Source organism: Urocampus carinirostris, chromosome 11 (genome assembly GCF_059441175.1).
Source record: "Urocampus carinirostris isolate Australia breed hairy pipefish chromosome 11, RoL_Ucar_1.0, whole genome shotgun sequence".
Taxonomy (NCBI): domain Eukaryota; kingdom Metazoa; phylum Chordata; class Actinopteri; order Syngnathiformes; family Syngnathidae; genus Urocampus; species Urocampus carinirostris.
This window is the reverse complement of record NC_142359.1, coordinates 14694465-14706942: the sequence shown is the minus strand read 5'-3', so window position 1 is coordinate 14706942 and position 12478 is coordinate 14694465. Positions and strand designations below refer to the sequence as shown.

At 40.4% G+C, this 12478-nt stretch overlaps 1 protein-coding gene across 2 annotated transcripts in view; it reads left to right on the top strand.

Moving 5' to 3' along the window:
- Window positions 1-9392, top strand: part of eml3 (EMAP like 3) — a 43442-nt gene extending 34050 nt beyond the window's left edge. For both annotated transcript variants that reach the window (XM_088346632.1, XM_088346633.1), the window contains 6 exons: window positions 2854-2942; window positions 3018-3115; window positions 3248-3335; window positions 4451-4549; window positions 6354-6484; window positions 9035-9392. In XM_088346632.1, the coding sequence (XP_088202758.1) occupies window positions 2854-2942; window positions 3018-3115; window positions 3248-3335; window positions 4451-4549; window positions 6354-6484; window positions 9035-9205 (676 nt within the window). In that variant the 3' untranslated portion in view covers window positions 9206-9392. The remainder of the gene's footprint in view (window positions 1-2853; window positions 2943-3017; window positions 3116-3247; window positions 3336-4450; window positions 4550-6353; window positions 6485-9034) is intronic.
- Window positions 9393-12478: the final 3086 nt, after the last annotated feature.

Here is a 12478-nt window from a genome sequence, read left to right as displayed (position 1 = left end):
TTTCTCTTTTTCTAGTTATGGTGTACCGTAAATGTAATTTTACCCAAAAAATAAAGACCAAAATTTGAAATAGGTTTACCATAAATTCTGTGCTTAGGTTTGCCCCTTTGTTTTCCTGTTGCTTCTTGTAAAAGCCATGCCCCTTTCCCGTGCACTGCTTACCATTTGCTACCGGTGACACACAACCATACTTGTGCATATAAATTGACCCGCTGATTTCAGTAATTTTTTTTACAATTTAGATTTGCGTATGTATGATAGGGAGTGGGGAGAATTTATTTCACTCTGTCAGTGTCTGAAATAACGTCCGGGGCGTGCATCTTTTACGTCGGGCGTACAACTTACAAAACGTCTCCGCCCGGGTGGCCGACAACTTTTTTAAGAACAAAAAAAATAAATACGAAAGATTTTTTTTCAAATCAAACGTTTGCTTTATTCCGATTTAGAAATCGACGTTCGGTTTAGAAATTTCGTAATTTCGGTAAGTTTGGCAATTTGCATACTCGGCAGCCATTCAGAAGCCTGCATCGAATAACTTCGTGCTTCCGGACTTTCCCAAGCGTTCTAAGGTCGTGCATTTCCAAAGTAGACGGTCATAGAACACAAGAAAAATGAAGTGGTTAGGAATCAAGCCATAACCTCAGCCCCAGGATGAAAATTCAAAAGAAGCTAACAAAATTTATGACACTCCAAAACATAAACGTACATTGAAAGCATCGTGGAAAGAGGAGTTCACATGGCTTGTAGCAGACAACATAATGCAAACATTGCATGAATGAAGATGAGTAAATACAAGTACAGACTGATGGCAGTTAGAAAACAGCAATGTCATATACATGCAATGAATGTTATAAGTAGATTATAATAAACTTAATTTTAAAGTTTTGTTCTGTTATATATTCTGATTATCAATCCTTAATACTTAACAATGGGTTTTTTTGCTTTGCGATTAGTCGTCTTATTGTGTTTCAAGTTGTGAAAAATGGGGCAGGCAACTTTTCAGACTTGTCGGCCCTGGTGTCCGGTAACTTTTTGTCATGAGTTTCAGACACTGACTCTGTGCTGAGATGGTTCTACCAAAATTGTATAGAGTTGTACTTTCTCGGGCCATATAAAGATGGCAACTCTTAACGACGTGGCTACACAAATAAACATGACTTGACTTGAATAGCGGTGTGATGCTGTTGGACTGAAGGTTCATTAATCTGTCCTGAGTGAGGCAAAAACGAGTACTCTTGATCCTTAAGAGATGCTCAAAAGATGAAGCAGAACATGGCCTGCAGTTTATCTGACCAGAGCCCAGATCTTAGAACACCATGTTGTATACTCTTTCATTTCAAAACGGTTGTATTAAAATGTGATCAACATTGAACAGTCATATAACAATTTGATCAGCCCCCGGGGGTTAAGTAACAATTTGATCGACACCAGACGGTTATTCTCCCAAATAATCCCCTGACTCCTCCTCCTCAAGACCGATTACTCCAACTTCCATTTATACAAGCGTCCTCTGGTCTCTTACATAAAGTTCACATTCCATTGAGAGGCTGTCATTAAAAGTTAAATGGTAAACGGTCTGCATTTATATAGCGCTTTTCAAGTCAATGAAGACCTTTCAAAGCGCTTTACAATGTGCTTCACATTTACCCATTTACCCACTCTCACACACCAATAGGGAGTCAGCCATGCAAGGCGCCTACCTGCTTATTGGGGGCATTTGGGATTCAGTGCCTTGCCCAAGGACACTTCAATATATAACAGTTCTTAAAAGGTTTTCATATCCTTCTATAATATTCCCCCCTTTCATGATTTCAAATCATTAACTAAAGTCTCTCTTGGGCTAGTGTGTTGCCCAAGCTCTCACGAATGCATGAACCCATCCATGCCAAGAGTTGTAAAGACGTTTGAGTGACAATTCTTCTTAATAATGCGTTAGTCAAGTCAAGTCAATACAGATTTAATTATATAGCTCTTAATCACAAAATGTCTCAAAGGACTGCACAGGATTACAATTACACAATTGCACAATTACCTGATCTTAAACCAGCATGTGGGCAAGGAACAACTCAAAAACCTCAGTGTGAGGAAAAAAGAGAAACCTTGAGAAAGGACCTCACATGTGGTAATCCCCCTTCCAGGATTGACCAGGGTGAATTACAATTAGCATTACTGTACACAGAATAGTAAACACTAGGTAAGATGTTCAAAATGTCCGGAAAGTGCATGACAGCAACGACGCCCCCAGGCTGTAAACTAGTCCAGAAAGTCTATGACGGCCACGACGCAGCTTCCCATTTGTGCCGCTGGTAAATGCAGGGGGTTGACATGCTTCAGGTCAGACGCTGGTCCGCTGACTCATCTCAAATCGTCCTCCTTCGTATCACCACCTGGCAGACAGTCGGAAAAAGACAGGACAATACAGAATATGAGGTGGGCATCAATCATAAGCTTTGGAATAGAAGTGTGTCTTAAGCCTCGATTTAAAAACTTCCATTGAGGTTGCAGATCTTATCTCCGGATGGAGAACGCTCTCGAGCCTGCAGACTTCTTGGCTCTCGTAGTCACAAGTAGACCGGCATTTTCCGAGCGCAGACTCCGTGCAAGAACATAGGGGGAAATCAAATCAGAGAGATAAGCGGGTGAAAGCCCATGCAAACATTTATATGTTAATAGGAGAACCTTAAAGTCACATCTTAAGTGGACTGGGAGCCAGTGCAAGTTGGCCAATACAGGAGTAATATGCTCAAATTTTTTTGGTCTTAGTCAAAAGTCTAGCTGCCGCGTTACAGTACTTGATACCGAGAAAAGTTGTTCCATTGTAATGTGTTAATCCAAACACTGGTTCTGCCACAGGTGGTTAGTCCTCGACCTGCAGAGTGCCGAGGTGGTCTCAGAAGCGGTGGACGGGAACGAGCAGCATTCTGTCATCAGATACTCTCCAGGTATGGCACACAAGACAAAAAAAATTCAGGAGGTGAGGTTTGTCGTTCTGCCTTATAAGCAATCTGTCTGTTCAGACGGTAGCTGCCTGGCTGTGGGCTCCCACGACAATGTCATTTACATCTACAGCGTGACGGAAAACGGACGACGTTACGCTCGTTTTGCCAGATGCAACGTGAGCTTCGTCATCTCGTTCGTTCGTCGTCTCGTTTGTCTCTTTCACAATTGTTTCAAATTCGTGAACATTATTGACACACGAGTTTTATGGCTTTTATGGGTTTTGTTTTGTTTCCATCTTTCTTCACAGGGCCATTCCAGTTTCATAACTCACTTGGACTGGTCCAAAGACGGGAAGTACATCATGTCGAATTCGGGCGACTATGAAATTCTTTATTGTAAGTTAACACACTGGATTTGAGTTGAACGTATTTTTTTTATTTCATTTCATCATCAAAGTATTTATTAATTAATTGTTCAAATATTTATTTATTTGTATTTTTATATTCATGTATTTATGTAGATATTTTATATTTTTGTTTGCTTTTCTTTATTTTTTAATTGCAAGTTATGTTGTTTATTCATTTATTATGCAAACTTTATTTCATGTATTATTAGTCATTCTTGTATTTATTAAATAGTTTTTCTTTTGTTTATTAATGTATTTTATTCTTGTATTTATTCATGTATTTCTTTATTTACTCATTTGTTTCTAACTTGTGTTGTTTGTTTATTTATTTATTCATTTGATTTTTTGTGTATTTATTTACCTTAGAACCATATTGTTTATATGCTCACTTTTAACACATTGTTGCTCTTATTTAAAAGACATTTATCTCCCGATTTTTTTCAGAGGGAAGCTTAAACACTATTATTATCCAAATATGAATTTTGTATACCGGTAATTTTCTTCCCCTGAAATATATTTAAAGGTGGGGTGCATTGTTTGAGGTATCCTAAAACAGTTCAAAGTAGAATATTTTCTCTGTTAAGTATGTGTGAAAAATGCCCAAATGAGTTCAAAAGAGCCTTTATGAGTTTCCATTTTGCTCATTTGCTTTCATCTTATTTTTAGCAAAGCTGTTCGGGGTGGAACACAGTAGGTCAGTGGCTCATCCGCGCAGGTTTTTCTTTAATTTCTATTTCTATTTGTCAGTGTAGCTTGAAAATTATGAAAGTAAGAAAAGGCCTGCTTCGCATAGAGTCCAAACGCCAACACAAACCCCAGGAAAGAAAAAAAATGAGTTCACTTCAGGGCAACAAAAGAAATGCACGTACTTGCTCAAATGGTGTTGACAGAGGCTGCAATGATGACTCGAGGCAGGAGATGGCAGCAGAGAGTAACAAAGGCCCAAATTAAGTACAGCTCCTTTATGGACGGTTTAAATAACGAACAATCAAAAATGAATGTTGGAAATAAGTTTGTCTCACATAACATGGAGGATAGGCAACATGCTGACTGACATTTACTCTTGAAAAACCAAACAAACATGTTGTGTTTGTATTGTTTCAGGGGATGTGGCTTCCGGCTGCAAACTGCTACGGAATCGCTTTGAGAGCAAAGATCGGGAGTGGGCCTCCTACACATGCGTGCTGGGTTTCCATGTCATGGGTAAAGGAACAAAAAAATGATTTATGATAGTTTACATCACTGGTTTTCAACTGGTCTGACTTCAGGACCCACCTTTCCACCCTAATCACAAGCTGCCACCCAAATCAAGGAATAAAAATCACTTCTTAAATGTATCCAATGAAAGGATAGTGCCGTTTAAAGCACGGATAGTAAAATGAATTAACCTTTTTTTAAACAAAACAAAATAAACAGCAAAACCAAATGACATCAAGTACCGTATATGCATCACATATAGTATATCACCCCCTAAAACTGCTCTAAAATACCCACATACTCAAATAAATTCTAAATATTTTAAAGAGTGTACGTAAACATCAATTATTTTAATTAATTATGTAGTTAAGTAAGATGATCACACTTGTAAAATCTAAAAATAAAACATTTTTAAACTATTTACTGGACGTTCCAGCAGCGCTTCGTTGGCTGACATTCGTACATGCATCCATTCATCCATTATCTGCAGCGTTTACCCTGACGAGGGTCGCGGGGATGCTGGAGTCCATCCCAGCTATTTGTGCAGTGGGACACCCTGAACAGGTCGCCAGCCAATCGCAGAACACACGGAGAGACACTCACTCATTCACACTTAAAAACAATTTGGACCGTCCATTTAACCTGACAAAAATAAACAAGATAATGCAGCAGCTTCTCCTCTCAGGTGAATGGTTGAGTGTTTCAGAAGGTGAAAAAATTCTTTGAAGCAGGGAAAACATTTTACTCAACTTTAGTAACCCTATATAATTGAGACAATTCTAATTGCAATTCTAATTCTAACATTGTAGTAATAATAAATGGATTTGCAATTATCCCGTCACAATCCATATACTAAAAAATTAAATTAAATAAAATCAGTACATAGTAATTCATTCAAACAGATGAACAACATAATCAACTCAAAAGAACAACATTAAAAAACTGCAAAACAAAAATATACAAAATTAGTGCTGTTTTTTTACATGGACGAATCAACACGTTTTGCAATAATCAGCTTTATGCGGCTACTTATTGAAGTGAAGGTGCAGTTGCACTTGATTAAAAAAAAAAAAAAAGAAAGAAGAAAAAGGTTCCCCGGTGTCAAAAGCGTCCCGCGTCCTCCTTGACAGAGCCTAGCAACCCCCCAGGGGCCTACTATTTGAGAACCACTTATTTAAAGGAAGTTTAGATTTCTTTACTAGAATACTATTTTTATTTGATTTCACTTTAAATTAGATTAAATTGAAATGTTTTTATTTTCATTGATATCAACGTTGTGAAACATTGTATGCAACGAGATTAGACATGGCACTCCAAGCTAAACATGTAATAAAGTCTTTAAAGAGAAAAACTTTGAATTGGATTGAAGGCAGGAAAAAGCAATATTTACAATGTAGTTCTTAGTGATGGGTCCAACTAATTCTAATAGTGCAATGTTTGTGAATGAAAAAGAATCGGAACAATAGTGCAATGAAAAGGAGTGCATTAACAATCAGCAGCAACAAAAAAGTGCCAAGGCATGTTTACGCAGTTTTGTGCTCTCGTTTAGGGTGGTAACGGCCCTGTGGATGAAGCTGTCTCTGAACCTGTTAGTACGGATTTTTAGAGATTGTTGATGGCACTGCTGCCAGCAATGTCCTCTAGACTAGGCAGAGAGCAGCCGATGATCTTCTGGGCTGTGTTGATTGCTGTGTTTTTTTTCTTTCTTTTTTTTAACCACAAGAAAAACTATGACAGGAATATTGACAATGGGTTTCCACCTTTGAAATAACAGTTTCAAATGTACATTTTTGATCCTTGTTTGGGTCAGGCGTGTGGCTGGAGGGATCAGACGGAACGGACATAAATGCACTTTGCCGCTCCCAAAGCGAGAGTGTGGTGGCGGTGGCGGACGACTTCTGCAAAGTGCATCTTTTTCGCTATCCCTGTCCCAAACCCAAGGTAAGCTGCCAACGTCTCCACTGAAGTTCCGCTTAAGCAAATATTAATCCACGCCTCTGAATGTAGAAGGCGAAACCTGTTTTTCATCGCGTGAGAGTGACTTACCTCACTTTCCTTCTCTGCAGTATTTATTTGTGTATAATTCGCACTCGTGTGGATTGGCACCCCCTAATTTATAATTAAAAAATGTCTTTAACTTTCTCACAGCTTACACTAAGAATTTTAAGAGACAAACGCTGTTGAATAGGTGCATTCATGATTAAAACAATGTATTGACCATGTACTATGAACACAATGCACACGTACATTTTATTTATTTTATATTTATTTATCTATTTTAACGTTTACTTTGTCACAGCAAAACGTCAAATGAATGGGCCGGTCAAACTACCTATGTCAAGAACCAGAACAGGATCAGGACCCAAACATGTGAAGTTCTCACACAAGCCTTTTATTTTACGGGAAATGGGGAGTCATGCACGTTAGGCAGCGGTCTAGCATTGAACGACAGGAAGCCAGAGACCGACGAGATCGACACCAATTGCCCGAGCAGATATCGGACGGATGGGGTCAATACCGGACAGGACGGGACAGACAGGATTGATATAGAAAGAGGGGAAAAACTAGAATGAAACTGGAGAGAATAATAAACAGGACAAAAATAGATGGGAACAAAACTGGAATTCGATATTAAACAGGAGAAAATAAACGGGAACAATACCCGACTGGAAATACCAACAGGCAACAGGACCGAGTCATGCGGGGCAGAGGGTCGTTGACAGACTGACAAACGGAGAGTGAGAGCACTGAACTTAAATAGAAGGAAAGCCAATCTGTCAACGAGCCGCAGCTGGTGCCACATGGGCGGGCCAATTGGGCGCCATTGCAACCGTGGAAACCTGAGCTTTTCACCTATTGGTTGATCGGTGAAAGTAGCAGATTCCTTCACCACTGAACAACCAATTGGTGAGAAGGTCAGGCAACTGGGCCTCCTCCTCTTTTGAATAACATTTTCTTGGATAAATTTGGTATAAGCCAAAAATAAGGCAATCTTTTTCTTTCTGTTTGCCCCGATACCAAACAACCCACGGCCTGGTACTGGTCCGCGACACATTGGTTTCCGACCACTGGTTGTGGTTACGATTTGGCGCTCTCACCGCAGCGACCCTGGTTCTGTTTCCGTTGCATCCAACAGTTTGCAATTGTAGTCAGCGATTTTTTTGATGGATTAATTATTGCACAAATACGGTACATCGGTTATTGCGGTTGATGGGGGTTAATGGAACCCCCACAAAACGTGAAAATCCACAAAGTAGTGATGCCCTTTCATAAAAGCCCTCAAAGGTCAAACTCACCTTGAGATAACGTCCTTTGTATACAACTAACAAAATAACTATAGATCTAACAATAAAAACAGAAGTGTAGTACAAAAGAACAATGAAATCGGAGCGCTTCTCCTTTGAGTGTAAAAAAGCGATTTAGACAGTGGCTGGCTAGCAGCACATAAGCATCAGGTTTGCTCTGATTGAGCCAGGTCTCTGCAATGATTTAACTACAACTGTCCCGAATGTTGCGGTTTTCCAGCTATTGTAGCTCCAGGTCATCCGTTTTATGGGTAATGTTCTGGGGTTGGTGAGATACAGGCTGCTAACAGGGGCTTGTTACATAGCCACAACAGTAGGCTGGACCTGCTACACTTTTCGGACATGATAACTGAGCACGTACTGGTAATCACCATTACTTTGTGCTCTTCTGACTTTGGTCAGAGTCCGATTTAACCGATGAATTATTTCTTAATGTAATGAGCTGCTAAAATACTAACCCTAGCTGTTGCCGTGCTTCGCAATTTGTTTTGGGTGCACACATTGATTTGTGCGCCCACCTAAACGACAGTCGCGCACACAGTCACGCTCACCTAATTAACACAAACACACAAAACTTGAACCCGTGATAGCATTTGATGGGTGCTGTCTGCTGCAGAATACAGTTGATTTAAATGACATCTTAGAAAAAGAATCTATTAAAAATCGGCTAAGTATCAAAACTGCGAAAAATAAACTGCGATACAGCGAGAGATCACTGTACCCTAAATTCTTGCGTATAACGCGCTCCCAAACTGAGTTCTCTTTAGGTAAAAAACAAAATGCGCATTATACATGATTACACTGAGCAATTAGGGAAAACACTGGACCGTGTGTACAGTAAGATCAAACATCTAGTTGGATCCGGCCATCTCTGTCTGTCCCTCACCCCCTCATACAACCCCCCCCTCCGGAGGAAAACAAAGCCTATGCAGCAAGGACAGTACAAACATCTTCTTTGTTCCTTTATCTCTTTGTTTTCTTTATCCTCACTGTAAAATGTGGAACTGGAGTGCCACGTCCAATTTCGTTGTCACAATATATTCAACCCATGTTGTAACAATGAGAATAAAGGTATATTCTATTCTATTCTACATAAGGTAAATCACTGAGTGAGAGCTGCAATTGCTATTAACAAAACAACAGTTTCTGTGCTTAACATAGTTGAACTGCATTTGTGGCGTTGCAGGCGCCAAGCAGGCGTTACGAGGGCCACGGCAGCCACGTCACCAACGTGCGCTTCACCCACAACGACTCCTACCTGCTCTCCATGGGCGGCAAGGACACGTGCATACTCCAGTGGAGGGTTAGCCCAGGTGGCAGTGGCACTGCCAGTTCTCCGGAGCCCGCCGGCCAATAGAGTGCCGCCACAAGAACAGAGTCCATATGAAAGACAGGCAAGCGGCTGAATTACAGTAGTCTTCCTCTTTATTAATGAATGCAATTCCCCTTATAAAGTGATAATAAATGTTGGAAAAACACAACGCAGCGCCTATTTACTCACAACAAAACAGACTATGTAAAATAAAAACAATGATTTGTGTAAACCAGTTTGTTTATTTACCGAATACACAACACAAACAATTCTTAGAGCATGTCATGATATAACATCAAGCTAATCCACCAAAAAAGAACTGTGACCACCGGGGACTGGAATTGAAGCTTTAATTCCTTCTCCGGATGGTGAAAACTGCAAAAGTACATTACAATGCATTGAGACCTTGTACCAAAAAGTTCATGAAACAAAATTGCACAAACTTTACATCTGTTTGAACTATTACAAGACATAATTGTTTATACATTGTCACATCTGGTACAAGCAGGTGACCCAAATGCTTATTGTTTCACACAATGCTTTATTAAGGGATCGAGGAAGTCAGGACGACAGGAAAAAGACAGCAATCTGGTGCTCGCTGCGCAGGAGGAGTGGGAAGCCCTCGCGAACGAAGCGTGGTCGGAGATCGGAACAAGTCGGGCAGCCGGGACGGGAGACGGAGCGTGGTCGGAGATCGGAACAAGTCGGGTAGCCGAGACGAGCAGGAAGCCATGGATCGGGGATCGATACAGTAAACAGAATCAGGATACGTGTAGCCGGGACAGGAGAACGGAGCTTGCATCAGGGATCGATACAGAAAACTGAATCAGGATACGGGTAGCCGGGACAGGAGAATGGAGCTTGGATCAGTGATCAATACAGAAAACGGAATCAGGATACGGGTACCCGGGACAGTAGAACGGAGTATTCCCCTTAAAAAAATGGTTCTATGGCCTACACGATTTGAAGTAATCAATACTGGAAAACGTATAAGTTGATAGGTACAAAAACTACCCTTCGGTGATGCTTTAAATTGAACATTATGACCCAGTCTTGAAAAACAAATCTCAATTTTTATATTCCCAAAAATTGCAATTTAAATTTTGTATTGCAGCAAACAAAAAAAAACATTGGTTGAGGTACCATCATGTCTGCAAAAATTCCTATTCAAGATTTATCAGTGCGCTACATAGAGGTAAGATCGGGCCTAAAACAAATCTAGCATCACCCAAGCCCCCTTGAATTAAAGCCCAGTCCAGACCGAGCTCGGCAAATTAACTTAATTTGAGGGGCTTAGCCCAAAGCAAATCTGAATTTTCATATTTTATTTGTGAGGACTCCGTTGCAAATCGTGCAGACCTGCCGAGCGCGCTGACCCATTGTGCACGCAGATGCTGGTCCAAGTGGGGGTACTGAATCAATTTTGCGGATCCTCCACAAAAAACGTGTGTAAAAAAACAATTTCGGCGAAAGAGAAGCTCGGCCCGAGCTCGAAAGTAATGACTGACGTTTTAGGCCGGACCTGACCTGGTTTCGGGCTTGGCTTAAAATCTTACCTCTAGAGCTCCTAAAGCGAATGATACAGCTTCTGGTAACACGAGAACAAAACTTGTTCCCTAGAAATCTCATCTCATCTCATTAGCTGCACCGCTTATCCTCAGTAGGGTCACGGGGGTGCTGGAGCCCATTCCAGCAATCATCGAGCAGTGGGCAGGGGACACCCTGAACTGGTTGCCAGCCAATCGCAGGGCACACAAGGACAGACAACTCGCTCGCTCATTCACACCTAGGGACAATTTGGACCGGCCAATTCACCTGAAATGCATGTCTTTGGAATGTGGGAGGAAACCGGAGTGCCCGGAGGAAACCCACGCAAGCACGGGGAGAACATACAAACTCCGCACAGTAAGTCCGGTAGCTGGATTTGAACCCACACAGGAGGTTCCCAAGACCTTTGAACTGTGCTGCACACGCGCTAACCACTGCGGCACCGTGCTGCCCTCCCTAGAAATCAACCAACTTAAACTTTTGTCACTGTTATTTGGTGTATGGCCTCCAAAACTGCAATTTACCTTGCTCTGAGCTTCTATACTGTTTGTTTTCAAATTGTTTTTAGCAAAAGACTGGTAGCACACTAGGACTGGTAGCCAGCCAGTCACAAGGAACCCTTGAACCACCTTCCACATTGCCAATATTCGTGAATATGGACAGTTGGACTCAGCTGACTTCAAACTTGAAGACTTGAAGTCAATTCAATGTTACTTTTTAAATTCAATGTCACTTTAAATTCTGTTCATTGACACTATGTGTAATGATAAGACAAGTGTCCTATTCTATTCTATCTATCTACCTACCTACCTACCCTGGTCATGGATAGAATAGAATAGAATAAAATAGAACGCCTATATTGCCATTCTATTCTATTCAATTTCATTTCATTTCATTTCATTTCATTTCATTCGATTTGATTCTATTTTATCTTATTTTAAATTTTATTTTGTTTTTGATTTTATCTTTAGCTTTATTATTTATTTTATTTTTATTTATTTTATTTTATTTTTAATTTTTTTCATTTAATTTTAATTTTATTTTTATTCCAAAGCGACGTTGGACCGTTTCGCCGATCATCAGTAGAGGGCATTGTTAAACTTTAAATGTTACTCAAGTCATGTTTATTTGTACAGACCACAAAAAGGTTGCAAAGATAACAAGACAACGTCCCCTGATCTGAAACCTACACTATGGCAAGGAAACACTCAGGTTAATGAAAAATAAGATACGCCGAGAAGAGACCGCTCATGAGGTAATCCTCGTCCAAGGATGACCAGGCTGCAATGGATGTTGCAAGGGCATCAAAAGGCAATACACAGACATCATCAACCTGAAATAAAGGTAATAACTGAATTTGTAGTTTACAGCTTCCAGCCCCAAAATCTTGACCAATGCAGCAGGTTCTGGATCAGGGATTTTAAACTCAACTGAGTTGGAGGCCGCTGAAGCTAGGGTCCTGGTGAGGTGGGGCCGAATGGGGTTTTCCACAAAAACAGCGCTGATAAAAACATTAAGCTGTTCTGAAACGCACAGTGTATATTTGTCTGCTAGATGTCGCTGTAATGTGTAGTGCCACCAAAAATGAGTTCAAGGAAGACTACTAACTCCGGAAACTGAAAGTGAGCAAAAAGCAACCCTTTTTTCACATTTTTAGCCAGCCTTTCTCAAAGAGAGACAAAAAGATTTTTTTTTTTTAAATTGACAAAAAATAGGGAAGAAGAAATGAGAAAAAGAGGCAAAAAAAGGAAACGGGAATAAAAAGAAAAG